The 27,122-nt window shown below is 38.8% G+C and overlaps 1 protein-coding gene across 2 annotated transcripts in view; it reads left to right on the top strand.

Moving 5' to 3' along the window:
- Nucleotides 1–2,818: 2,818 nt before the first annotated feature.
- Nucleotides 2,819–27,122, top strand: part of SNTG1 (syntrophin gamma 1) — a 468,529-nt gene continuing 444,225 nt past the window's right edge. For both annotated transcript variants that reach the window (XM_033126633.1, XM_033126632.1), the window contains exons 1-2: nucleotides 2,819–2,892; nucleotides 12,066–12,119. In XM_033126633.1, the coding sequence (XP_032982524.1) occupies nucleotides 12,093–12,119 (27 nt within the window). In that variant the 5' untranslated portion in view covers nucleotides 2,819–2,892; nucleotides 12,066–12,092. The remainder of the gene's footprint in view (nucleotides 2,893–12,065; nucleotides 12,120–27,122) is intronic.

The following is a 27,122-nucleotide window of genomic DNA, read 5'->3' as shown; positions in this document are numbered from 1 at the left end:
CTTTGGTATTTGATAAGTGTGTGTATGACGATGGTGAGGACAAATGATCCTGGAGTTTGATATTGATATAAATGAACTTGGCTGAAGTTGGTATTTTTTTTGTTTGTTTGTTTGTTTTTTCCTGAAGTTTTGAAATGGCAAAACCTAAGCACTGGGTTTTATAGATCTTCATCTATAAAAACCTTAGGGGATAAAAAAGGAAGAAAAAATCAAATGTCTAAAAATATGAATATTGATACCCACCTACATATATCCTTCTTAGTTTATTTCTGAAAACAATGGGAAGGTTTTACAAGTTTGTACATAATTTCAATTATTTTATCCATTTTCTAGATTTGAAGGAAGAGACAAATTTAATTTTTTTAATGGAAATATATTTGCCATATAACATTTTCTAAGTTTAAGGTGTACAACATGTTGATTTGACACATTTATGTATTTTAATATGATTGTCACTGTTTCATTAATTAGCACCTCTTATCATGTTATATAATTATATATATATATATATATATATATATATATATATATATATATATTTTATATAATTATATATGGGAATAAATAAGCTCTAGTTTTAGCAAGTTTGATGATTATAAGGCAATAGTGTTGTCTATATTCACCATACTGTGTATTAAATCTCCAGAATTTATTTATCTATTAGTTGCAAGTTTATATCCTTAAACAATATATTTCTTACTCCCCCATCCCCAGACCCTGGTAACCACAATATCATTCTGTTTTTATGTGTTTGACTATTTTAGATTCCACCAAATTCAAGAACATACAAGAGGGGATAATTTTTGCAAAATAGGGCATTCTTCAGCTTTTTGGAAGGTTCCTTTAAGCACATATGTCTCTTTCAACATCTTATTTGTTTTATTTCTAATTCACTAGGTCTGCAGTGCTTATCTGGCAATCTATTAATGAATTTTCAGAACTTTTCTTCTAAGCGAAGTATCAAATATTGAAAAAATAACCCCAAAGGGAAAAAAATCCTTCCTTTTTCTGTAGCATATTATTAAAACTACAAAGTGAAAAATAAATATTCACTCAAAAATGTCAAAAAATCTAGCTAAATAGATTGGCTGAAAATGAGTTTAGCATGAAAACCAAAATCATCTAAAATAGTGATACAATTGCTTAAATATGCATTTAAGAGTTGTAAGATCAATGTAGAAATTTAGAGTCCATGTAAAATATCCAAACATCAGTAAGTTATTGAAGTTATTTCATTTTTTTAAAATTGATTTTGGATAGGTCCCTGAGAGACAGACAGACATTACCTAAAATTCTTGACAACGTTGCAAGCAAGTAGAGTAGGCACAACTCGCCAAAACTGATATGTAGGGGAAAATAATTTTAACATGCTAAAAAGTACTTAAAATTTTCTCAATAATCTTAGGGCCTATAAAAATGGTCTCTAAAGGAGGATTTGTTCTAAAGAGACAAAGGTGAATGGTAAAAGCAGTAAGAGCAACACTGAGAAAAGGAAGTTTTCATATTTGGTGTGGCCTGGCCTGCTGATGGACCCTCTTCTCTGTGATACACATTTTATCTTATCACAGAGCTGCCCCCAGCATTTCCCATTCTCAATGTGGCTAGATGAGAAGAATGAAATGTAAATAAACTTGATGTGTTCAATTCCCATTTTCTGTACTTGCAGGAATTTGAACATGGGGCAGAAACTGGACTCTCTCACACCACACATGCTGAGGATGGCAGAGAAATAAGATGGGAAGAGAATGGGTTTCAGATATTTTGAATTCACCTCTTGACTATTAAGTTTAGACCTTATACTGTAGGAGAGGAAACAAGTCATTTGCGTCACTATTATGTTCAAATCTTTTAAAAGTAACCAACCAGTATTCTAACTAATATAGAAAGATAAAGGGGGGCAGTTCTAGAAGAGGGTAAATAATGTCAAATATATGGTGATGGAAGGAGAACTATCTCTGGGTGGTAAACACATAATGTGAGATATAGATGATGTATTACAGAATTGTACACCTGAAATCTATGTAACTTAACTAACAATTGTCACCCCAATAAAATTCAATTAAAAAAAAAAAAAAGAAAGATAAAAGATGCCTGAATTGTTGCTCCCAAGTGTAATGACGAGCAGGGAAAAGAAGGAGGACACATGGTGTAGAGAGGATTAATTAATTTATTTAACAGTATCTAATCAATTTATTTAACAATATGCAATAACAAAAGACAAAGGCAATTAATAGAATATGCTAATGTCAGAAAGTAAAGGTGGGTAAGACTAAACTATATATATTTATAACAATGTCATGTCAAAGGAGTACACATACATATAAGTTTAAGAGATCCCAACATATGTTTACTATTGATCAAAAATCACTTGGCTAAATACACAAATGACATTAGTAAGGAGTATCCAAAAGCAGTAATAAGCTCTATAGGATATTTTGACATCTATTACAGTAGATGTCAAAAGCTCACCAAACCAGGGGAGAACAACGCTGGAAAAGTCATAAGTCAAAACCTTGCCAAATCTGCAGCTGAGAGAAACTCAGGTGTCTCCCACATCACTGCATGCTAGTTCCCAAGAATGTTGCTGCTGTTGCCATTGTTGTTGTTGTTGTTGTTGTTATTGTTGTTGTTGTTAGAAGTCAAGGCCTCTTCTGATGCTGTAAGCTACATATAATTTTCAAGGTGTTAACAATCTGAAGAATGTTGTTGCTGTTGTCCTTGTTGTTAGAAGTCAAGAGTCTTCTGATGTTGTAAGCTGCAAGCTGCATACAAGTTTTCAAGATGCTAACAAGTTCTCAAGAAGGCTAACTGTGGGGAACAACACTGGAAAGGTCGGGAACCAGACAGACCTCATCAGGTTTACAGCTGGAAGTCAGGACATCCCCTGGTATTGTAAGCTGCATGTTGCTGAAAGTCTTCAAAATGTTAGAATGATGAAAAATCACCAATGACAAATGACCAAATGACGAAATAATAATTACACTGCCAGCTGAGGTCTGTCTTATATATTTTCTCAGATGTACCTTAGAACCATGTTTCTTGTTCCTGCCTCCCCGTCTGGGAATGACCAGTTCTAGGAGGGTCCGGTGTTACTGATATGAATGCTAGCCATCCGGCCGAAGGGCCAATTCATCCAGATAAGCAACAAGGCCTGGCAATGTCATCCTGATATAACTTAGCTACTTCTTCACATCATTTGCTGATGTGGGCGAAACAGACAGAAAGAATCATCATCTCGTATCTCTCCTTCTCTGGAGGATGAGACCAAAGGAGGAATTCTCTCCACCCCTGAACATAGAATATTTTTAACCCTAAGCTAACTATCACTTCACAACACACACAGAACAGTAGCTTCATCTCACATCTCCCCTACTCGTGAAAATGAGACCACATAGAAAAGCAACCTTATCTCATGTCTCCCCTGCTTGGGAGAATGAGACCAAAAGGGGACAAAAAAGCAACCCCAACCCATATCTCCCCTGCTCTGGAGAATGAGACCCAGAAAGCAACATCATCCCATATCTCCCCTGCTAGGGAGAATGAGACCAAAGGGGGAATTTACTCAACCCTTGATCACAGCACAGAAAGGACCTCACAAGCAGGAACAAATAAAAACTAATAGACAAAAGCTAACATCAACAAATGAAGACAAATTTTCCTCAACATCTACCCTACACCAAGGTACAATTTGCTAAATGAACAAAAATTTTACTAAAAATGAAATCCAAGTGACTATAACTATCATTTTTAATACTATCATTTTAAACAGTTTTGAGAGGGGACCAATTAATTAGTTTCCAGTTAAGGCATAATGTAAAGATGTGAAAAACATGTGGAAAGGGCATATGCTAGGTTTGAGTTTGGGATACACAAAACGTTGGAAGGTAAATTTTGCGTATATTATAATTTTGCCTGGGGAAAGTTTCTATAAATAGATAACATTTTTCCCTTCAGTAAATTAAACTGTCATAGTAAGCAGAGTATTATAGAAATTTTTTCACATCACTAAATAAAACATTCTGGAACTTATCTAAATAATTTAAATCCAAAGTGTTTTGCACCAATGCTTTTTATTCTATTTTATGTAACTGCCTACTCAGTTTTCTAACATTTTTCATGTGTGTGCTGTTGTAGAGGTACATTCTTAGTATTTTGTCAGCTTCATGCCAAATAAAGCATTTTTGAGGGGGAGAAGTTGTTTTTGTTTGTTTGTTTTTTTTATCTGGTATGCATGAATTTGTCTGTATTTGTCTAATTTTGCTTTCCCTGTTTTGGTTACAAAGATGAGGTTTAATCAAGAGGAATCAGTGCTATTCTCAGCATAATTGATAACAATACTTTCTGTCAATTTCTGAGTAATAGATTTAATCATCAGAGGAAAGATCTTTGGACAGGAGACAGGTCTAATGACCCACGCCACATATATGGAACACTCTGCAGGCACTCAGGAAGTATTCAGCTCCATTTCCACTTTTGTTAGGCAGGGACCAGGTTGTTGCCATTGTTTGTTGGGTTACTTTTGTAATAATAGTAGAAACAGGTTTCCTTAGGCTAGCGTTTTTCCATGCTGTGTTGCTTATCACTGAGCTGGTCCTGGGGATTCCAAATGAATCAAGAAAGAGGTAGGTCACATTTATATATTGTGATTTTTTAAACACAAAATTAATTTTATCATTTTTCACCCAAACTACTTCTGTGTTGTCATTCTCTTCTCCATATTTTAAGTGATGAAGTTTTCTACTAATTATATTTTAAGATATTTATTTTCATAAAGGCTTTATTTTTCCTTAGTAAAACTGTAATAGATAGTGATAAATAAATAAACTATTTTTAAATTTATCCCTGGATATAGAGCCAAAAGCATTTGGAAATTATATATTTATTGTTGCATTATATTTTAATACAGACCAATTATTTAAAAACAATCATGAAGAAAGCCCTAAAATTTTCTGATCTGGATAGATAAAAAGAATATGGAGATAATGAATGTGCCTCCAGAAAAACATTTGTTTTGTGAGAAAAAGATTAAGTTTAAAAATTTTAATGACAGTGTAAGTTAAATATCTTGTTAATGAACCAGCTGCACAATGAAGCATTCTAACAGTTTTTTATATTATACCTTAGAATTATCTAGTATACAATATATTCTAAAACATGTTATTGAAATTGATCATATTTATTAGTTGTGCTTAATGGATTTTCAAAGAGACCTAGGCACATGCTCTTTTAGTCAATTATTGTAAAAATAATATTGTGACAATATGAGGTGTGATCAAAAGATACAGTGAAAGTTTAAATAAAAAATTTATTACAATAAAAGACACATTGCCATTAATCTTCCTCAAAATACTCCCTCTTGCTTCAAAGACACTTACTCCATCATTCTTGCCACTTTCTGAAGCAGTTCTGGAGTTGCTCTTTTCGTGAGCGTGGTTAGTTGCGCTGTCATGGCTGCCTTGACGTCCTGAATTCATTCAAAACATTTTCCTTTTATTGTCTGTCATGCTGGGACTCATGTGGGATCTCTGGTCTCACTCCCCACATAAGAACACAAGATATGGTGAGACCAATGGACCCGTAGATAGGGGAGTCATACCACTATATTCTCGCTGGTGGCCAGACGAGACACATGAAGTAGGATCCACACGATCTGCAATCCATCGTCCACCTCTGCCTCAGAGTCTCCACTGTGGGGCTCCTCCTCTAACAGGCGACCCGAGCTTCCAACGTCTCCCACAGGGACACCAGGTCCTGCACCTGGGCTATTGCAGCAAGCGCTTCCTCCGAGTTATGATGCACTGCGATGAGAACCTCCTCCAACCGTCGGTCCCAAGCTTCGAGCGCCTCCCCCTGGGGCTGCTGGTCTGGCACCTGAGCTATTTCATTAAGCCCATCTTCCATATTATGGCACAAGGTGGTGAGGAATATCCAGCCCACATGGCTGGCTGTACCATTTGCGTCCTCCAGCAACCTCTCAGCTAGAACCTGCAGGGCCCTCTCCATGCTGGCCGGAGAGCCATCCATGTCCTCCCACCCCTACTCGGGGGTCCAACTTCTGAGAACAGTGGCTACCGGGTACCACACACTGTGTGGGGGCCACATGTCCTCCTGCCCAGAGTTAGACGCCATTTCTACCTGGCTGGAGTCCTGCTCGCTGTGCCAGGCATCCAACTGGGTGGAGGCCTCGGTGTAAGATGTCCACAACCCACGGAGCCTATGGTAGCAGCAGATTACCCAAAGGAAGGCGATGCCTTCTACGGCCAAGGGGGTGGTATGCCATCTGGAGGCTCGAATCTCCCATTCGACCATGCCTCCTCTTTCTGGTGCATCTCCTCACGGGCCTTCTGAAACTGAGCTTTCACATGCACAAACTGCTCCACTATCCTTTGGAAAGCTTTGCCCGGCTCCATACCTTGCTCGTTGCACCATTTGTCATGCTGGGACTCATGCGGGGTCTCTGGTCCTGTTCCTCACATAAGAACGCAGGATATGGTGAGGCCAAAAAGGAACACCAACGAAGCCATAGATTGGGGAGTGATACCACTATATTCTCTCTGGCGTCTGGGCAAGACACATGAAGTAGGATCCACACGATCCGCAATCTGCCATCCACTTTTCTGCCTGCCAACCAACCAACCAACCAACCAACCAACCAACCAACCAACGCAGTCACGGCAGCTACATCAGCAGCCAATTGGCCAACCGGCTACAGCCGACAGCCAACCAGTCACAGCTGATTACCATCCAATCACAGTTGAAGGTCATTTACTACCCAAGCCAGCACCTTTCCACGTGAGGCCAAGAGCCTGGAAACTGCACTCCTGGCTCTGTCCCCACATTGTCATTTTGACTTTGGGGGAAGAGCCAAAAGTCACACAGTGACAGATCCAGTGAATCAGGTGGATGAGGACACACCGTAATGTCTTTATCTGACAGAAATTGCCATACCAGAAGTGACGTGTGACATGGAGGCTTTCGGTTTGTGATCACACAATACAGTGAATGCTGCTGCTGAGTGTGATCCAATGGAAAGGCAGTGATCTTCAATATAGGAAGGGTCATGTGGAATCTTAGTAACAGCGTGTGACAACTTGTTCAGTGCAGTCAGTTGGGTGAGAACTACAGTTGAGAGAAGGTGTGTTTTAAAGTGTGCCATAAATTATGGATCACGAACAACATATTAACATGAAATGGGCAAATGACATCATGACAATTCTCCGTGTCACACATTACTTCTGGTATGGTAATTTCTGTCAAATAAAAACTTTATGGTGTGCCCTCATCCACCTTATTCACTGGATCTGACATGGTGCAACTCTGGCTCTTCCCCAGACTCAAAATCACCATGAAAGGCAAACGTTTGGAATGGATTTAGGACACTGTGGCAGCCATGACAGCACAACTAAAGATACTGCTGAAAGAAGACTTCCAGAAATGCTTCAGAAAGTGGTAAGAATGATGGGGTAAGTGTGTTTGAAGAGAGGGGAGTATTTTGAGAGGGATTAATGGCAATGTGTCTTTTACTCTAATATTTTTTTTTTAATTTAAACATTCAATGTATGTTTTAATAACACCTCCTAATTCTGCATATAAAAACACAAAATCTCAGTGGTATACTGTATTGCATCATTTAGGATTCTCCAGAAAAATAGAACCAGTTGGATACTTGTAAATCTAGGCACATATATTAACAGATTTATTTCAAGGAATTGTTTCATACCGTTGTGAAGGATGACAAGTCTGAAATCTGTAGAATTGGCTAGAAGGCTGAAAATTATTGGGCAGGAATTGGTGCTGAAGTCTTAAAGCAGAATTTATCAGAGAAATGTCTAAGTTTGCTTATAAGGCATTTTAACTGATTGTATGAGGCCCATCCACATTGCCTAAAATTAATCTAATTTACTTAAAGTTAACTAATTGTAGATGTTAGCCATAGCTACAAAATACCTCCACAGCAACACTTATGTTAGTGTTTGATTGAATAACTGGATACCAGGTTAACTAAGTAGCACATAAAGATTAATGATCACAACCCACCCTTTGTCCACTTGGCATCAAAACACATCTCTTTATTGTACTAAACCTCCAAATAAAAACCATAAACTCATATTTTTAATGAATATTATACAAATATCCTTCATAGGACCTAAAATATACTAGCCTTTTCCTTTGAAAGGATTGCAAAGTCCTTAAATGGAATTCACTCTCCTCCTTGGCTTACTGTAATTTAAATGTTGTGATATAAAGGTTTATTATTTTAATAAATCCTATGTTACATGATTAGATAATAAGGGGATAAGAGAGGAAAGCAAACAAAGATATTTAAAATGTATATGGTACATACTCACAAAAAAATTCCTAACAAAATGAGGAAGAAATACTCACACAACTACAGTCCTCATTTCTGCAACTGAACACATCATCATAGGTGGTACTTATAACTATCTTCTTCCACTATCTGTTGTACGTTCCTTTAACATCAACAAGCACCTCAGCTGGTCATGTTTCTTTATCTCATGGGGTGATCCAAACTTTATTCTCACCTTTTAGAATAAAGGTCCATTAGCAGCTCTGCATTAATTGAGATTCTTTAGTTTTTCCTTGATTTAATCACAGGACATGGGGGCAATACTAAGAGAAGCCATAAGGTATCTCCTGTATTCCATACATATACTTCATCACCTCTATTGTGGAACAGCAGTCCAGTTTCCCTTGGTAGTCAGGATCAATAAAGTAACAAGCAAAGTAACTCCTTCTTTGCTTGTTGATTCTGAGTCTTGAGGAGTCCAAAGTGGTTGGGTGGCAGTCTTAACTTTCATTTCAATGAAATAATTGTGTCTCTTGATGGAAGCACTTCTTCCTTTGGAATGAAGACCTCTAGACCAGCACAGCACAAAGTCAGAGGAATAACAAAAATTTTGCTATTGAGTCACTACGGGCAATAGTGAGTGGTACCACTCCACTTCATCCCTTGATTCTTGAACCTGTGACTCCTGGCTGTGGGAGAAACAGCACCATATATTGGATGCTGATTCAAAGCATGTGAGTATATAGCTTTCTGGAGAACTTTACCCCACACTGCAAGATATTGTCATGTAGCTGACACTGCATCTGAGCCTTCAAAAGGCCGTTATACTGTTCTGTCAAATGAGCTGCTGCTGAATGGTGGAGAATATGGTAAGACCAATAAATTCCATAAGCATGGGCTTATTCCCCACTTCATTTGCTGTTGAATTCCTTGATCAGAGGCAATGCTGTATGGAATACATAACAATGAATAAGACATTCTGTTAAGTCCATGGATTGCAGTTTTAATCAAAGCATTCCATATCGGAAAGGCAAATCTGTATCCAAAGTGTTTACTTCAGTATGAACAAAACATTGTGCCTTCCAAAATAGAAGTAGTCCAATATAATCAACCTGTCACCAGGTAGCTGGTTAACCATTCCAGGGCATGGTGCTATTAATATATTGTATTCAATATTGATTTCTACTGCTGGAAGATTCGTTACTGGGCAGTAACTGTAACGAGGTTGGCTTTGGTGTGTGGAAGCCCAGGTTGCTGAGATCATGAATGAATAGCCTCCATCCCTACCCCCAGTGCCACCTTATTCATTTGTCCATTGGGCAATGACAGAGTGGATGGGGCTAATTGGTAGCCACAGAACAGATCTTCCTGTTCACTTGACTTTTAAAATCTTCCTCTGCCTAACTCATGCTTTTGTAAGCATTTGCATGGGACACAAATATCTTTATGTTTTTTGTCCAGATAATAATATTGATTCATTAAATTTTACAAATGTGTCCTACCAATGTGTGGGGACAGAGCCCCAGAGAGCAGTTTCCAGTCTCTTGGCCTCACGTGGAGGGGTGCTGGCTCAGGTAGTAGATGGCCGTCAGCTGTGGCTAGTTGGCTGTCAGCGGTAACCATTGAGCCATTGACCACTAATATAACTGCCGCGGCTATGTTGGAGAGTCAAGGAGAGTCGGGGGAAGTCAGTTGGCAGAAAAGCAGACAGCAGGTCACACATCATGTGAATCCAGCCTCCAGTCAGACTATAGTGGTATGACTCCCCTTCCTATGGCTCCGTGGGAGTTCCTTTTTGGCTTACCCACATCCTGCATTCTTTTGTGGGGAGTGGGAGCTGAGACCCCGCATGACACCCTGCACGACACAATGTTAAGATTTCATAAGAGGAGAAAATGTGGAATATATGGAAACTGTGCTATTTTATAATGTTTCTGTAAATCTAAGACTATTTCAACACACAAATTTATACAAAAAGTCTCAGAAAATTTTAAAAAATAAAATATGGAACAGTATTCAGTTTAGTTTTTAAATTTATGAGCATTGAAAATAGTTTTATTATGTTACGTGATAATTAAGTTATTTTGAATCTCATACTAATTCTTTTTCTGAATGAACACTTGATACTGTTATCTAATATTTTGATGAAAAATGATGGCAGATTAAGAAAAAAAAAGGACACGTTAAAAATGGTAGAAGGTGTAGATACAGCCTCTACTCAAATATGTCATATGATTAAGAAATAATGACATTTTAAAAATGTATACATAAAAATTAAAATCAGTATATGAAACTAATTATGAGATTAAGTTTAGAAAGGTGGGATAAATATCCTCATATATTTTCTCTTTTTGCTTTTTAGTAACAGAAAATTATTCTAGAGATAGGATGTTTCTATGTAATCAATAAATTCTGAAATACTACTTTTATAGTAAACGAATAGGCTTTTGTCAAAGTTGAAGAAGAGAAAATATTTAGTTTTTTCGAATTCAATCTTTAAGGGCAATTTTGAAAAATAATTATTAAACTAATGGAAAATTTCTTATAGATACCATAATATAATGTAGTTCATATTATCAAATTATAATTTTATTAACAAATTGCTCTTTTATTTGCTAATGACTTATTGTTACCTAACTTTACTATGATCAGCCTCCTTATACATTCCAATAAAATGAACCCAGGGTCAAAACTCTTAAGACTTACTTAGGGAAAATAGTCAATGTGTGGCATGTTCAGTCACTATTAAAAATGGTCAATCTCCTTTCTTTCAAAAGAAATAGTAGTAAATCAGTGACAGTATAAGTGAACATTTTATTCTATTTCACCCACACATACTTGTTCATTAATATCACACAATAGAAAATGGTAAAAAAGGACAAAATAGTTTACTGTTTCAAAGACTGAGGGGGGAGTAATTTTGAGGTATACAAAGTCTTCCTTTGGAATTGAATTCACCATACATTTTACTTTGAAGTTTCATTTACCTAAACCATTATATTTTGGTCTGCATTTTTTCTAGTGTTAGGGTCTCAATTTTCTATGATAACTCTTAGTTTTATTAAGCTCATCATATAATTAAAACTCTCTAACAATATTAAAAAAAACTTAGGTGCATTTATATGCATTTAAGTCTATGTCTTCCATTTATGTATTATAGTGACCATAAAATGAATCTGTATTATATATTTTGTACATTGAATTTATCTTAATACTATTCATTCTGATAAATAGCTTGTTTCCTTACATCACACTGTTTTATGAATAAAATTTCAAGTTCCAGAGAGAATTATTCATGGATGTAGCTTTTCAATTAAAAAGAGAAAGATTAGTCAACCTTTTTTTCAAGAGATAACCACATGAAAGCCAACTTTTAATTACTCCTTTTGAAGTTTCATTCCCAGTTGCCAACTCAGGTTTCAAAATGAATGTTAGTAAAGAGCTGACACTTGAGACAAGTGGTTAATTATATTGTAGATCATGTCTGAATGCTTAGCAGAATAGAGTGTAGAAATGCAGTCTCAATCACACTGAACGATGGCAGTGTGTTTATATTTCACAAAAGCAGGGATTCAGACCTTTTCATCTCTTCCTTCATCTCTCTTTATTATACCCTGGGAATTATTTTTTGGTACAGGTGACCATAAACACTGTTGGCCCACAGGAAGTGCTTCATAATTTTCTTATGCTTTATCAGTGTTCTTCTCTCTTATACTGGATGCTGTCTTAATGGCTTACCATTTCTCTGTCTTTTCAGACGACATCCTTTGCAGTGCCGTAGCACATGGATTTCAGGACTGCCTGTGAGGAGGTAGGTTAAATGGATTTCTGCTTTTCAAATAAGAATAACAGGTAGAAACAGGAAACACTTGGCCCTCCTTTATATTAGTGGAAAATTGCTTTTAGTGGAGGAATGGGTGAGGGGTCCATTTTATTTACAGAATATGATCCCTTTCTGCAAGATTAGAAAGCCAAACGTTGCCTGGGAAGCCCCAGATATTCACTCTTCTGTTAAGAAGAAGATGGGAGTATATGCAGTTTGACTAAATTGCCCTTCTCCAAAAACTATGCACGGCATAATTTCAGGTAGTAGAAGGGTTGGAAGTACTTCTATCCACATAAATGTTTATAAATTAGAACACATTTAAGGTCTCTTTCAGCACTAAAATTCTATGATTTTATGATTCCAATATTATTTAAGTATTTTAATATTATTTAAGTATTAATATATGGCAATTCAGATTCTCTGTAGAACTGTCATCATATTTCAGTATGACTTACAGTTGTGCATTGCTCTTTCAAAGATATTAAAGGCCATTCAAGTGTACAGTAAAAAGTGCATGGATTTGAGCCCCCAGGGAATTGTACCTATTCTATTTTAGAAAGAAAGACTATGTTTTTTACTAAACATGGGACACTAAAAGCATTGTATTTTCCTTCTTTGAGCAAAATGCAAATATTCATAGGTTAAAATATTTCACATTTGTTGAAAAGGTATAAACTATTTTTGTTGCGTATAAATAGCCCAAGAAAAAGCAACCACAACTAGATTACCTATGATAGAGTGAAAAAGCAACCAACAAAACCTTCAGTTATTAATATTTGTGAAGATTGTTCCTTTAATGAAATGTCGTGTGTTAAAAATCTTGCAAAAATATCTTCTTTAAAAAATATTAGTCATAGTTCATTCATAGTTTAGAACTTAAGTTCTTTTAGAAAATCAATAAATTGCTTTTTTATATTTTCGATACTTATGCTTCTTATTATAGATTTTTGTTTACAAACCTCTCATGAGCACTGAATACTATAAAGTTATAGTATATAATTTATTCATCCTTTTAATTTAACATCTATCAATTCATATGTAAAAAATGAATTAATGTTTTAAAAGCTTAAATTTAGAAGAACAAATTCAATCCTGTTCTAGCTCTAGGTTTAAATGCAGAATATCATTGTGGGGACAGAGTCCCAGAGAGCAGTTTCCAGGCTCTAGGCCTCATGTGGAGAGGTGCTGGTTCAGGTAGTGAATGACCATGGACTGCAATTGGTTGGCCATCAGCTGTAACCGGTCAGCCAATTGGCTACTGATGTAACTGTGGGACTGCATTGATTGGTTGGTTGGCAGGCAGAGAAGTGAATGGCAAACTGTGGATCATGAGGCTACTACTGCGTGTGTCTCCCCCAACAGCCAGAGAGAATATAGTGGTATGACTCCCCTATCTATGGCTCCGTGGGTGTTCATTCTTGGCCTAGCCATATCCTGTGTTCTTATGTGGAGAGAGGGACCAGAGGTCCCGCAGGCTTCCCCACACGACAAATGGCACAGCAAGCAGGGTATGGTGCCGGCCAAAACCTACAGAAGCATGATGGAGCAGTTTGTGCATGTAAAAGTGCAGTTTCAGAAAGCCCAAGAGGAGTTGTGCCAGGAATGGGAGGCGCGGTCCGCCTGGGAGACTCGAGCCTCCAGATGGTACACCTCCCTCCTGGCCATAGAAGGCGTCACCTTCCTTTTAGTAATGTGCTGCTGCTGTAGGCTCCAAGGGTTGCGGACATCTTGCACTGAGGCCTCACCCAATCGGATGCCTGGCATGGTGAGCAAAATTCCTGCCAGGTAGGAATGGAGTCTGACTCTGGGCAGGAGGACGTGTGGCCCCCACAAAGTGTGTGGTGTCTGGTAGCAACTGTTCTCAGGAGTTGGACCCCCAAGGAGAGGTGGGAGGACATGGATGGCTCTCCAGCCAGCATGGAGAGGGCCCTGCAGGCTCTGGCTGAGCGGTTGCTGGAAGAGGCGAAGGCTACAACCGGCTGCATGGGCTGGATGTTCCTCAAGGCCTTGAGTCTCAACACGGAAAATGCGCCTAATGAAATAGCTCAGGTGCCGCACCAAGTGTCCCGATTGGAGGTGCTGGAAACTCGGGTCCGCCTGTTAGAAAAGGGGTGTAGTGCAGGGGATCCTGCCGACTACGCCAAGTGTCATGCAGGGCGTCCGGTGGGGTCTCTGGTCCCACTCCCCACATAAGAACACAGGACATGGTGAGGCCAAAAAGGAACACCCACGGAGCCATAGGTAGGGGAGTCATACCACTATACTCTCACTGGCGGCTGGGTTGGAGACACAGGAATCAGGAGCAACACAATTCTCAACCCTCACTGTGCCGATTGCAGACTCAGCCACCATCTTCTTGCTAGCTCCCCCTTGTTTTTTTGCTAGCGTAACCATAGCAGTTATATTCGTGGCCAATGGCTCACTGCTTACAGCTGACGGCCAACTAGCCACAGCTGCTGGCCATTTGATCACAGTTGATGGCTATTTACTACCTGAGCCAGCACTTTTCTATGTGAGGCTGAGAGCCTGGAAACTGCTTTTTGGGGCTCTGTCCCCACACTCCACCCCTACAGGGTCTCACCTCACAATCTACGCGACAAGCGTCTTCCGCGAGGGGCCCTGTGCGAGGAGCCTGGAGGTGAATGCTATTTCCTGGACACAGCCAAGCTCTCTGGTCACAGCCAGGGTTTCTCAGGGCACCACCAGTACTTCTGGGCACAGCCAGACTTCCTGGACTCCTTAGGGTACCACTAGTCTCCCCGGGCACAGCCAGGGTTTCTCAGGGCACCACCAGTACTTCTTGGCACAGCCAGACTTCCTGGACTCCTTAGGGTACCACTAGTCTCCCTGGGCACAGCCAGGGTTTCTCAGGGCACCACCAGTACTTCTTGGCACAGAAAGACTTCCTGGACTTCTTAGGGTACCACTAGTCTACCCGGGCACACAAGGGCCTCTCAGGGCACTGCCACTCTCTCTGAACACAGCCAGACCTCCTGGACACAGCCAGGGCTCTCAGGGCACTGCCACTCTCTCTGGGCACAGCCAGACTTTCTGGACACAGCCAGGGCTCTCAGGGCACTGCCACTCTCTCTGGGCCTCTCAGGGTACCGTGCTGGAACAACAGCAACTCACAGTCAAGGTGCTTACATATTCTCGATGGCGGCCAGTCAAGACACAATAGCAAACATCTGCCAGTTCCATTACATGGTGGTATGTTCCCAAACAGTCAAGTGGTCAATTAAATTAGGGATGGAAGGCAATTCCCCATAGTTCATAGTCATTTGCCAGGGCTGTCCTGGGGGTGAGGGATGACCTTGACCTCACCCTCATCTCCCATGGAGGACTCAGCAAGTGTTTCCTCCTGGGACTACAAGTCCTGCATCCGGGCTGTCTCAGCAAGCACTTCCCAGCTCACAGGGCCGCAACAACCTTCACTTTCTCTGGCCTCTGCTGGTTGGGGAACCGTCCACGTCTTTCCACCACTCCTCGGGGGTTCCAGCTCGCAGGCAGCTGCTCCTCCTAGTCTTACTGCAACTGAGTGTTCATAGGCACAAACTGCTCCACCGCCCTTCCGAGAGCTTTGGACGACACCGTACCCTGCTCACTGCGCCATGTGTCATGTGGGGTGTCGTGCGGGGTCTCTGGTCCCGCTCCCCACATAAGAACGCAGGATATGGCTAGGCCAAAAAGGAACACCCACGGAGCCATAGATAGGGAAGTCATACCACTATGGTCTCACTGGAGGCTGGGTTTACACGACGTGCGACCTGTTGTCCGCTTTGCTGCCAACCGACCGACTCTGCTCCACTCTCCTCCACTCTCCTTCAGTCTCCTCCTCTCTCCTCGACTTCCCTCCGTAGCTGCGACAGTTATATTAGTGGCCAATGGCTCAATGGTTACAGCTGACGGCCAACCAGCCACAGCTGATGGCCATCTACTACCTGAGCCAGCACCTTTCCACATGAGGCCGAGAGCCTGGAAACTGCTTTCTGGGGGCTCTGTCCCCACAAGGGCCCCAAGGTGGAGACTCTGAGGCGGAGGCGGAGAAAGCGAGTGGAGACAATGTAGCTCCTAACCCCCAAGCCCCACCAATCTTGAAACAAAAGGTAAAGCATAAGCAACTTTTGGGCCCCCAGGGGCATTGCTGAGGGCAACCCAGCTGTGAATGAGTTCACAACCTACACCCCTTACACTCCTACTGAGTTGCAGGAGCTGGGGAAGCAGTACAAACAGTGCCCTGGAGAGCCAGTCTCGGCTTGGCTATTATGTTTATGGGATGAGGGAGCAGACAACATTCTCTGATCCCCAGGTGAGATGGAAAAGCTAGCCTTCGTGACAGTGCATCCATCCCTGTGACAAAGGTTACAGAACTGCCATAGGTTGGCCCAAGACCAGGGCAACCACTCTCTAATGGAGTGGCTCACTAATGCGGTACGCACCGTATGGGGACAGACTGGCGAGCTGCCAGACACTGTGAGTCAATGGCAGTCATATACGGAACTTACTCAAATCATCCATGAAATGGGTATGAGACATACTATTTTCAACCCTGATATACAGAGGCTGGATGACGAGCATTTTACAGCCAGCATGAGAGGTCTGGTTTTGGATACTGCACCTGCGAGTGCTTTTGGATCCTTGGTTGCCATTTTTATGCCCTATATGGGGCAATAGATCCATGAGGTTACAACCGCCATGGCCACCCTAGGGGATGTTGAAAGCTGGAGGTGAAGGAAGTTAAGACAGGAGGTCCGCACAGTCGAGACCTGGAAGCCCAAATGAAAAGTAAAGGGGCGAAGTCGCGGGCCTCAGAGAGTAACATGCACATAGATGTGGCGTGATCTCGTGGCAGCTGGGGTCAATTGGGAAAAAATAGACCAACAATCCAATGCACTCTTGTTTGAAACTTTGGAAATAGTTGCTTCTAGAACAGCAATTCCGGAGAAGCCTAAAGGAGAAGTCTGGGAAAGTGTGACCCGTGTCCCTCGGACTTCATGCAGCCGCTTGAGGCCTACTCCTTTCAGCTTGATTAGGGGTGAGGCAAAGGTACCCAGTCAAAACGGACTTGAGGCCCCACGTGGACCTGTCCATACATTGGTCCCCTTCTGATGTGCAGAGGGTTTTAGCCCTAGTTGACACTGGCACAGACTACAGTCTTGTTTATGGGAACCCAGAACTGTTCCCCGGACCAGCAATCTGCATTGATGGCTACGGGGGAAAGACTGTGACTGTAAAAGCTATTTCCTTACCACTGGGTATAGGAAGGCTTCCCCCTTGTACCAACAAGGTTTATGTCTACCCCATTCTGGAGTATATTCTAGGGGTGGACGTGCTACATGGCCTCAGCTTACAGACGTCGCTAGGAGAGTTCCATCTCCGGATCCGGGTGGTGGAAGCGGTGACACGCGGGCATGCTCACCACCCTCCACAGCCCTGGTGCGTGGTTACAGTTTGACAATACCGCCTGCCAGGAGGACTGGTGGTACCCTAAGAAGTCCAGGAAGTCTGGCTGTGCCCAAAAGGACTGGTGGTGCCCTGAGAAACCTTGGCTGTGTCCAGAGATCCTGGCTGTTTCCAGGATACTGCATTCACCTCCAGGATCCTCGCTCAGGAACTCTCCCGAAAGACGCTTGTCACATAGATTGTGAGGAGAGACCCTGGAGGGGTGGAGTGTGGGGACAGAGTCCCAGAGAGCAGTTTCCAGGCTCTCCCTCGAGTGGGGAGGTTCTGGCTCAGGTAGAGAATGACTGTGGACTGTGATTGGTTGGCCATCAGCTGTAACCTGTTAGCCAGTTGGCTACTGATGTAACTGTGGGGCTGCGTTGATTGGTTAGTTGGCAGGCAGAGAAGTGAATGGCGAACTGCGGATCGTGTGGCTACTACTGCGTGTGTCTCGCCCAGCCGCCAGAGATAATATAGTGGTATGACTCCCTTATCTATGGCTCCATGGGTGTTCCTTTTTGGCCTAGCCAAATCCTGCGTTCTTATATGGGGAGCGGGACCAGAGGCCCTACAGGCCGCTCCGCACCGCATGACAATCATATTCAATCGAATGTAATAAGTCTGTTATTTCTGTCAAAGTGTTATGTAAAGCACTCATTGAAACAAGGGATATTTGTGTGAAAGAGACACAAATGAAACACATGGAATTCATAGGGTAGAGATAGTGGCCAAATGCTATTTTGACAAATGGTTTACCTTAGACTCCAAAGGCTCACATAGATTGATTTCCCAGACTTCTTCTTTTTTTTTTTAACAAAATTATTTTGACTCACTGATTTGGACTATATATCAAATTCTATAAATAGAGGATTTATTTTACAATGGTAATACTGTTGTGATCATCTTACCCTTACTTCTGTAGTAGTAGTGGAATCCTGCTCGCTTGCAATGAGCCCTTTGAGAATCTGTACTTTTTTAGACTGTCCCCACATGGAATCGAACATTCTCAGAACTGCTCAGCAAGAGTACCCATGTATCTACCACATGATGGGTGTATTGGCAGGAATTCAAAACCATAGTATTCTCTGAAGGTGATCAAATGACCCTCAAACTGGAACACAGTCAGTGAGTTTGCCTGAAATTTACAGTCTCAGAATATTTAAGGATTCATAAAGATAATTTAGCTTAACTCTGTCATTTTGCAGATGAAGAAATTGAGAGGTTTTATAAAATGTTGAGTGCCATTTAATTAGCTAAAAAATGAAAACATAATTTGTAGATTGGAGTCTAAGTTTGGGCCTCTTTCTAAAGTACTACATTGCTGGAGATTATATCACAGTCAAGATATATTAAATACAATTTTATTTTTTCTTGACTGCTAATAAATTATTAAAAATGAAAATCTGATATCCATGTTCATCAGACAAATCAAGCTAGAATATTACAGTGCTGATGTCAGGAAATGTGTTCTTTGAAACAGAATAGAACTATGCCCAGATAAGTTCCATTTAAAACATCTTAAATTTCTAATACAGATCTTTTTTAAAAGATATATTTATTTATTGTTTAAGAAAGTTTTTCTCTTAAAAATAAAATATTGCAATTATTTAAAAGAACTGAGACTTAGAAGTCTGACAATATGCAAAAAATGAAGGTAGAGTATACAATTGGGACAAATAAAAAATCTGCAATTTAGAAGAAAAAGTATATTTTTGTCAGGCATAATTATTGATTTATCTGCTTTTAAAAGTTTCATCAAAATAACTATGTATTCAGTAAGCCAATTTTCTATCTCTAGTGTAGGCTTTCCTCATATTTTATTTTCACATTTACATTCCTTAAAATATAATCCATGTCTCTGTGATGATTATGAAAATACGTATTTCTCTATAACTCAAATTTAATAATTTAATAATTCATGCACATATATAATATAATTTAATTCCTCATGAAATACAATATAATCTGTGACGATGATTCTTTAAACAAGAATTGAGGGGCACCCCCATTCGGGACCCCTCCTGCTCGGGAGCTCTGACCCTTTGCTTTCAATAAACTATCCTCTTTTTAAAACTCAAAAAAAAAAAAAAAAAGAAAAAAAAAGAATTGAAAGAAATTGAAATAAATAAAGTACTGTACTAGGTCCTATGGATTAATAACCCTTAATTATAAAAACAGTAATATCTTATTATTAAGATCTTCCTAAGATACCAATGTATAAGATGAAGTCAAATAATGTGATATAGAGCTAAATATTATTGAAGTCACTACATGTGATGCCTAAATACAATACTCATTAATTGTTAGGTGGATTTATTTATTTAATGAAAACTCTAAGTTCAGAACAGCAAGGACTCATTTTTGGATGGAGTGGTCTCCAAAAGCTTTATGGAGAAGTGAGTTTTATATTAGCACTTGAAAACCGTCTAGAATTTAGCAAAGAGAAAGCCACGATTAGAGGTAATCTTGGAAAGGGACAGGAAAGAATAAAATGAAATTTTAACCTTGCATGAAATGGCATTTAGTGCACTACTGCTAGAGCAGTATGGTACAGTAAAAAATATTATATATCACTTAAAATAATAGCTTTATAGAACAAATTAAAGTATATTTGACAAACAAATTATAGAAATTCTGAGTATACTAGTTTCTTGTATTTTGTATTTTCTTCAACTGATATTGCAAATTATACATTTCAAGATTAAAGGAACACAGATTTTAAAATTTCCAGAACAAATAGTTTGTGTTCTATCAATAAAAAATGAATGATAGTCAACTTTTTAAACTTCCAAAGGTACTAAGTTTAAGCAAACCATAAATCCCTAATAAGTTTAAACGTGAGGCTTGTTTTTAAAACAAAGAATAAATTGATGCAAATATATAAACACATTGCATTGATTTACAGAAAATAAGTCAATAACTTGATATTTAAAAGTATTATTTCTTAAGTAATTAAGACATATTGTCTTTTAATAGTTCTCTAAGCAAATAATCTGGGTTTTGTAAAACCCAGCTGCAATATAGGATTATCCATCAGGTACAAGAAAACAACATTTGAACTTATATAATTTTTTATAAATCAACCTTTTAAAATTTCAATTTTGTATATTTTTTAGAGTTAGCATAATATATTTATATATTACTGTAGCACATACGAGGAATGACAATTAAGTTCATGAACTCATCCTAGAAAATACCTAGATATACCTTATTGTTGAATATCTCTACAGTACCTTCAAAGTACTCCCCTTGGAATGCTATGCTCCAATGCCAGTGTCTAGTCTATGCTTCAAAGCAATTTTGGAACTCTTTCTGGAATGGCCATCAGAGCTGTCATCATATTTCTCTTGATGTCCTGAATGTCATCAAAATGTTTTCTTTTCTATATATATATATATATATATATATATATATATATATATATATATATATATATATATTTATCTTTAGTTAAAGAAAGAAGTCATTGGGGGTCAGATCAGGTGAGTAGTGAAGGTGTTCCAATACAGCTATGTGTTTACTGGCTAAAAACTCCATTACACACAGTGCTGTGTGGCCTGGTGCATAGTCGTGATGCAAGAGCCATGAATTTTTGACGAAAAGTTCAGGTTGTCTAACTTTTTCACTCAGCCTTTTCATCACTTCCAAATAATAAACTTGGTTAACTCTTTGTCCATTTGGTACAAATTCATAATGAATAATCCCTCTGATATCAAAAAAAGTTAGCAACATCCTTTTGACTCTTGGTTTGGACTGATGGAACTTTTTTGGTCATGGTGAATTGGCTGACTTTTATTGTGTGCTTTGACACTTTGTTTCAGGGTCAAATTGGTACACCCATGTTTCATCACCAGTGATAACATGGCCCAAAGCATCACCTTACCTCTCTGAAAGGTCTTGGCAAACTTCAACTTTCCTTTGCTTTTGTTCATTGGTGAGCTCTTTCGGGACCATTTTTGTACACACCTTTCTCAGGCCAAGATTTTCAGTTATGATTTTCATAACTGTTTCTCTATCAATGTTTAGTTGGTCTGTTATGCTTCTCACAGTCAGCTGACAATTTTGATGCACAACTTGATGAATTTTTTGCAATGTTTTCATCGGTTCTGCTTATTACTGGCTGCCCTGACCTCTCTTTATCAGTGACACATTCTCTCCTCTCAGAAACACGTTTTAATCCCTTTGTACAACTGCCAATTTCTTCATGGCATTAACATGTCCCCTCTTGCCAAGTTTAACAATAAATTTAATGTTTGTTGCTCCAATTCAAGCTCATACTTGTGATGACACACAAAAACACAGAACAACAATAATGAACGCCACTCAGCAAGACACTTCCTCACAGAACACAGCTGTGAGACACTGATATATCAAAGTTATGAAATCTTACTGAGTTATTTATACAGTGCTGCCAATGTAAGTGCACTGTGGCAAGTTCGTGAACTTAATTGGACGCATATATTTCTGGACTCATGTGTTAATAAAGAGAAGATGAGTGTAGATGTTAAGTTTATACTAAAATGTGGGGTCAATAATTACTAGGTCAATAATTACTAGGTAATTCTTTTATTTTTAAACAATCTGGGTGCACAGATCTGTCAGGACTTTGTGGTGGGCTGTTTTAGGTTCTTCTGCACTAGTGGCCACTATTATGGTCCTGTTTCCCAGTCTTACTCCTGAAACAATGCAGATGGACACGTGTCTGTAGATCAAGCCTCTTCCCATATCTGATAGTGTCCTATACTCCCTTAATAGCATGTCTTTGACAGGACAATCAGCTGTTGGTTCCAGAGTGGGCTCTTACTCATCGTATTTTCCGTCTAGCAATCATTGCTTTGATACATGAAGAACAGCTAGTTTAAGATGAGCTCCTTCTCAGAATTTTTGCACTCCTATAGGAGATTCTTGGTAACCAAAATGCTACCTGGGGAAAGACACCAATAGCCATGAAGCCATTGGAGGAGGCATCCCTCAAATAAACTCTGCCTGAGGGAAACCCAAGAGAGTGGTTAAGAGTGCAGAATCTGGGGGTGGCCAGTTAGCTCAGTTGGTTAGATTGTGGTGCTAATAGCACCAAGGTTGCTGGTTCAATCTCTGAATGGACCACTGTGAGCTGTGCACTCCTAAAAAATAAATGAAAAGAGCACAGAATCTGGAGCCCAGCAGCCAGGGTTCAGATCCTGACTCCCACTCATCTCTGCTCCTCTCTTCCTGTCCAATCTATGAGACTGGTTGCACTGGGTTGTTGGGAGAGTCAAAAATTAATATTGCTGGGTACACAATAAGCTCTATATAAGTGGTTATTAAACAACAAGTAAATAAAATACATGACCATATTTCATTAGTGATGATACAGTACAGCAATTCTGCTCTGAATCAGGAGAGTGCCCTCAAATGGATTTTATCCATTTTCTTTCATCTACTATAGCAGCTCTGAATTTAATGCAATTGTTTACCAGTCCCTAACATTTCCAGCTCAAGGTTCATTTTTCTATCAACAAAAACTATGTTTGAACTTTACAAATTCCTATCAATCTTCTACTTTGCTATAATAAATGTTTTTATAAAACATATATGTAAATGCATTATTTCACTGCTGTGATTTAGTTAAGACATCTCCATTACCTTCAAACACTTGGCACATCACACAAGAGCCTTGCCCCATCTCCTCCTCTACTGGTACTTCTCCCTAGGCCCCTGATGAATCACAGAGAATCAGCATTAGGGATGCATTCTTGTGCTTATGTATTCTTGAATCATATAAACTAAGCATTCTCATGCTTTTCCATATCTTTACTTCTTTTTCCATCTTGAATAAAATAACTTTTGCCTCCTTCAATTATCATTTCCTCAACTGACTTTTTTCAAGACAAACAACACATTGTTCTACTTATTAAGCCCACTTAGCATTCCATTCTATCAAAAATATCCCATTCCTCTCTCCATGTTGCTCCCATATCAGATATCACATTGCATCTTATATACAAGGTCTGACAATTAAGTTCGCGAACTTGTTACAACGATGTTGCTAACTCTTTTTGATATCAGAAGGATTATTCATTATGAATTTATACCAAATGGACAAACAGTTAACCAAATTTACTATTTGGAAGTGCTGAAAAGGCTGAGTGAGAAAGTTAGACAACCTGAACTTTTCGTCAAAAATTCATGGCTCTTGCATCACAACAATGCACCAGCTTACACAGCACTGTCTGTGGGGTAGTTTTTAGCCAGTAAACAAACAACTGTATTGCAATACCCTCCCTACTCACCTGATCTGACCCCCAATGACTTCTTTCTTAAAACGAAGATAAAAGAAATATTGAAAGGAAGACATTTTGATGACATTCAGAACATCAAGGTATAATATGAGGACATCTCTGATGGCCATTGCAGAAAAAGAGTTCCAAAATTGCTTTGAAGGGTGAACCACGTGCTGGCATTGGAGCATAGCTTCCCAAGAGGAGTACTTTGAAGGTGACTGTAGAGATATTCAGCAATGAGGTATGTAGTACTTTTTCTAGGATGAGATTGCGAACTTAATTTTCAGACCTCGTATGTAATTTTTTTGAAAGTAGGAATATGCTGAGGTCAGAGACTATCGTATAATTCATATCTGGCTCTGTTAATGTCATACAATATTTGCAAATTAATGCATGTGTGGGATTTTAAATGTACTTTGTTGTACACAAACTGCATTTTCATAATGGAATATATCTAACATCTGTAATTTCTGCAAAATGCCATACACACACACACACGCGCGCGCACACAGGAAATCCCCATATAACACAGCACTCCTATAACACGGTTTCACTCTAACACGGTTCGAATATTGTGGAAAATCCTCATACAACACGGCACCCTAGAACAGGGTTTCACTCTAAAACGGATTGAGAATTAGAGAAATCCCCAAACAACATGGAGTATAATAAAAGCTTTTAAAAGCAAAAGATATCTCATTTGAAATTAGTGAAATCCCCGAAAAACGTGGAATGTAATAAAAGCTTAGTGGTGATGACAAAGAAAACATTATTTAATACATATTAATATGTTATAATTTTGGTGAAAATTGCTTTAATAAAGATATTTCTAATTATAAAAATATAATAGTATTTTTTTTTAATTTTTGGAACCTAACCTCCTGTTTTGTACTACTGTGTTTCCCCAAAAATAAGACCTAGCCAGACAATCAGCTCTAATGCGTCTTTTGGAGCAAAAATTAATATAAGACCCAGTCTTATATTAGGTAAGATCCAGTCTTATAGTAAAATAAGACCAGATCTTATGTTATTTTTTGCTCCAAAAGACGCATTAGAGTTGATTGTCTGGCTAGGTCTTATTTTCAGGAAAACGTAGTAATTCTTTGTTTTGTATAACATGGATTCGCATAACACGGATTCGCATAACACAGCTTTTTTAGGAACCCAAAAACCGTGTTATATGGGGGTTACCTGTATATGTGATATATATATTTCATTCTAATAAAAAGCTGCCCCATTCTCTCATTATCTCAAAACCAAAACATGAGTTCAGAGCCTGTATTTTGTTTATAGACAACTATCTAATAATTAGGGGACATTTTACACATTATTTGAATGTTGAATGAATGAAGATTGAACACATTTGAAATGTGATGAGAGAAGCCTCATAATTGTTTAGTCCTTCAAACTTTCCCTGGGTGATCTTTTATATCTTTTTGATGTATTTATGGGTTCTTTCATCCTATAAGTTGAGACAGAGCATTATTTGTGAATGGCAGCTCTGCCATTACACTTCTGGGGGAAAAATGCACCAAATGAAAAACCAGCAAATGAGCTCAATTCTGTTCACCTGGCTTTGATGTTATTTTATACTCCTCTCTGCCCCCTGCCACCTCTGAGCATCCTAATGTTGGCTCCTAGCCAAGATCACATTATAAGCACAAGAAACTCATGTGAAAATGTAGAAAATTGTGTTCTGTGTTAAGGAAAATATAACTTGCTGTGGCTGAAATATTTTTGTCCTTTAGACATATCCCCTGGAGTTCTGTTCTAGAATAGATTAATTAGTGGTGCCTGCTGTGCACCAGTCTCAGAGGAGTTACAAATATCATCCTTGCTCCAAAAAAGCTTGTTTTTCCTTAAAATATATCACAACCCTTGCAAAATAATTATAAAATATAATATCATATGTGATAGAGGGTACAGTGGTATGTATTAGCACACACAAGTAGGTTAAAGCAGTTTACTGAAAGACTTATCTTTGGAGGTTGCCTTATCTAAGTGTATGCTCATCAACATTATGGAACATTTCTTTAAAGAAACAAAATCTTAGCAATCCACATGTAAATTTCTATTTCAAGACAGAGGGAAAGCCTGGCATTCTTTGGCTGGGACGTAATATATGTATTTCTATGAGCAGATCCCTTTATCTAAATTAAGAATAGTTCAATAATTATTAAATTAAAATGTAATTGCCAAAGTAGTCATTATTCCTGTTGACTTGTTGGTTCAGAATAACATCCGGAGATTGCATTCTGTCTCAAAATAATTTCTTTTTATATCTCCGACAAACGGGAACATTAAGTGCAGTTGCTAGGGAGAATCTGCCTATTTATCTGGATGATACTATAACACTGACATGCTTTAGGAGTGACAAGATTCATGGACTTCTCTAGTGATTACTAAGCTTCTGATTTAAAGCCATATAGTACAAGTTCAGAAGTCTTTCTTCATAGGTTGTTTCACAATTCCCAAAGAGGTGTGTAGAAAAAACAGTGGATTGGGAATCAAAAATCATGGGTCTCAAACCAGGCTCTGTTTTTAATTAACTGTATTAATTTAGGCAGTTCAGGTCACCTCTTTATCCTTGTTCCTCCATCTGTATAAAGTGTGTGTGTGTGTGTGTGTGTGTGTGTGTGTGTGTGTGTGTGTGTTTGTGTGTGTGTGTTGGCAACTAGAAATGATTAAATAGTGGAGGTTAGAGAAGATGTTAAGTAGGTATGTTTTCAGATTTAAAATTCTATAATAGAGATAAGAATAATTTAGTGGTTGCCTAGGCCTGAGGGGTAGGCTGGGAAGATGGTGATAATAGACTTCTTTTTGGAGTAATGAAAATGTTCTGAAATTATGGTGATGGCTGCACAAGTTTTAATATACCGAAAAACATTTAATTGAACATTCTAAAGAGTTGACTTGTATAAAATGTAAATCGTATCTCAATAAAGCTGTATCTCAATACAAAAATTTTATATATAGAAAAGTAGTCAACAAAATTTTCATTTTTTTCAAATATGTTGTATAAACTATACTCCTTATTTTCCAAATATTTATGTGGATTTTCTGATATAATCTCTATTACAGGGACCTGGGAGTCTACTTTATGTGAAATGGTTATCTTTTTGTCTGTACCTACATTAAGTATTGTTTCAGACTTATCAGAGTGCATTTCCCCTAGTTCTCAAATGTTATTCATCATGTTTTACAGTAAATACACCATACAATTATAACCTATAAGTATAATTATTTTCTCTGTCTTTTTCTTTTTTCTTTTCCCTGTCTGAAG

Source organism: Rhinolophus ferrumequinum, chromosome 14, assembly GCF_004115265.2.
Source record: "Rhinolophus ferrumequinum isolate MPI-CBG mRhiFer1 chromosome 14, mRhiFer1_v1.p, whole genome shotgun sequence".
NCBI lineage: Eukaryota > Metazoa > Chordata > Mammalia > Chiroptera > Rhinolophidae > Rhinolophus > Rhinolophus ferrumequinum.
This window is presented reverse-complemented; position numbering and strand designations above follow the sequence as displayed.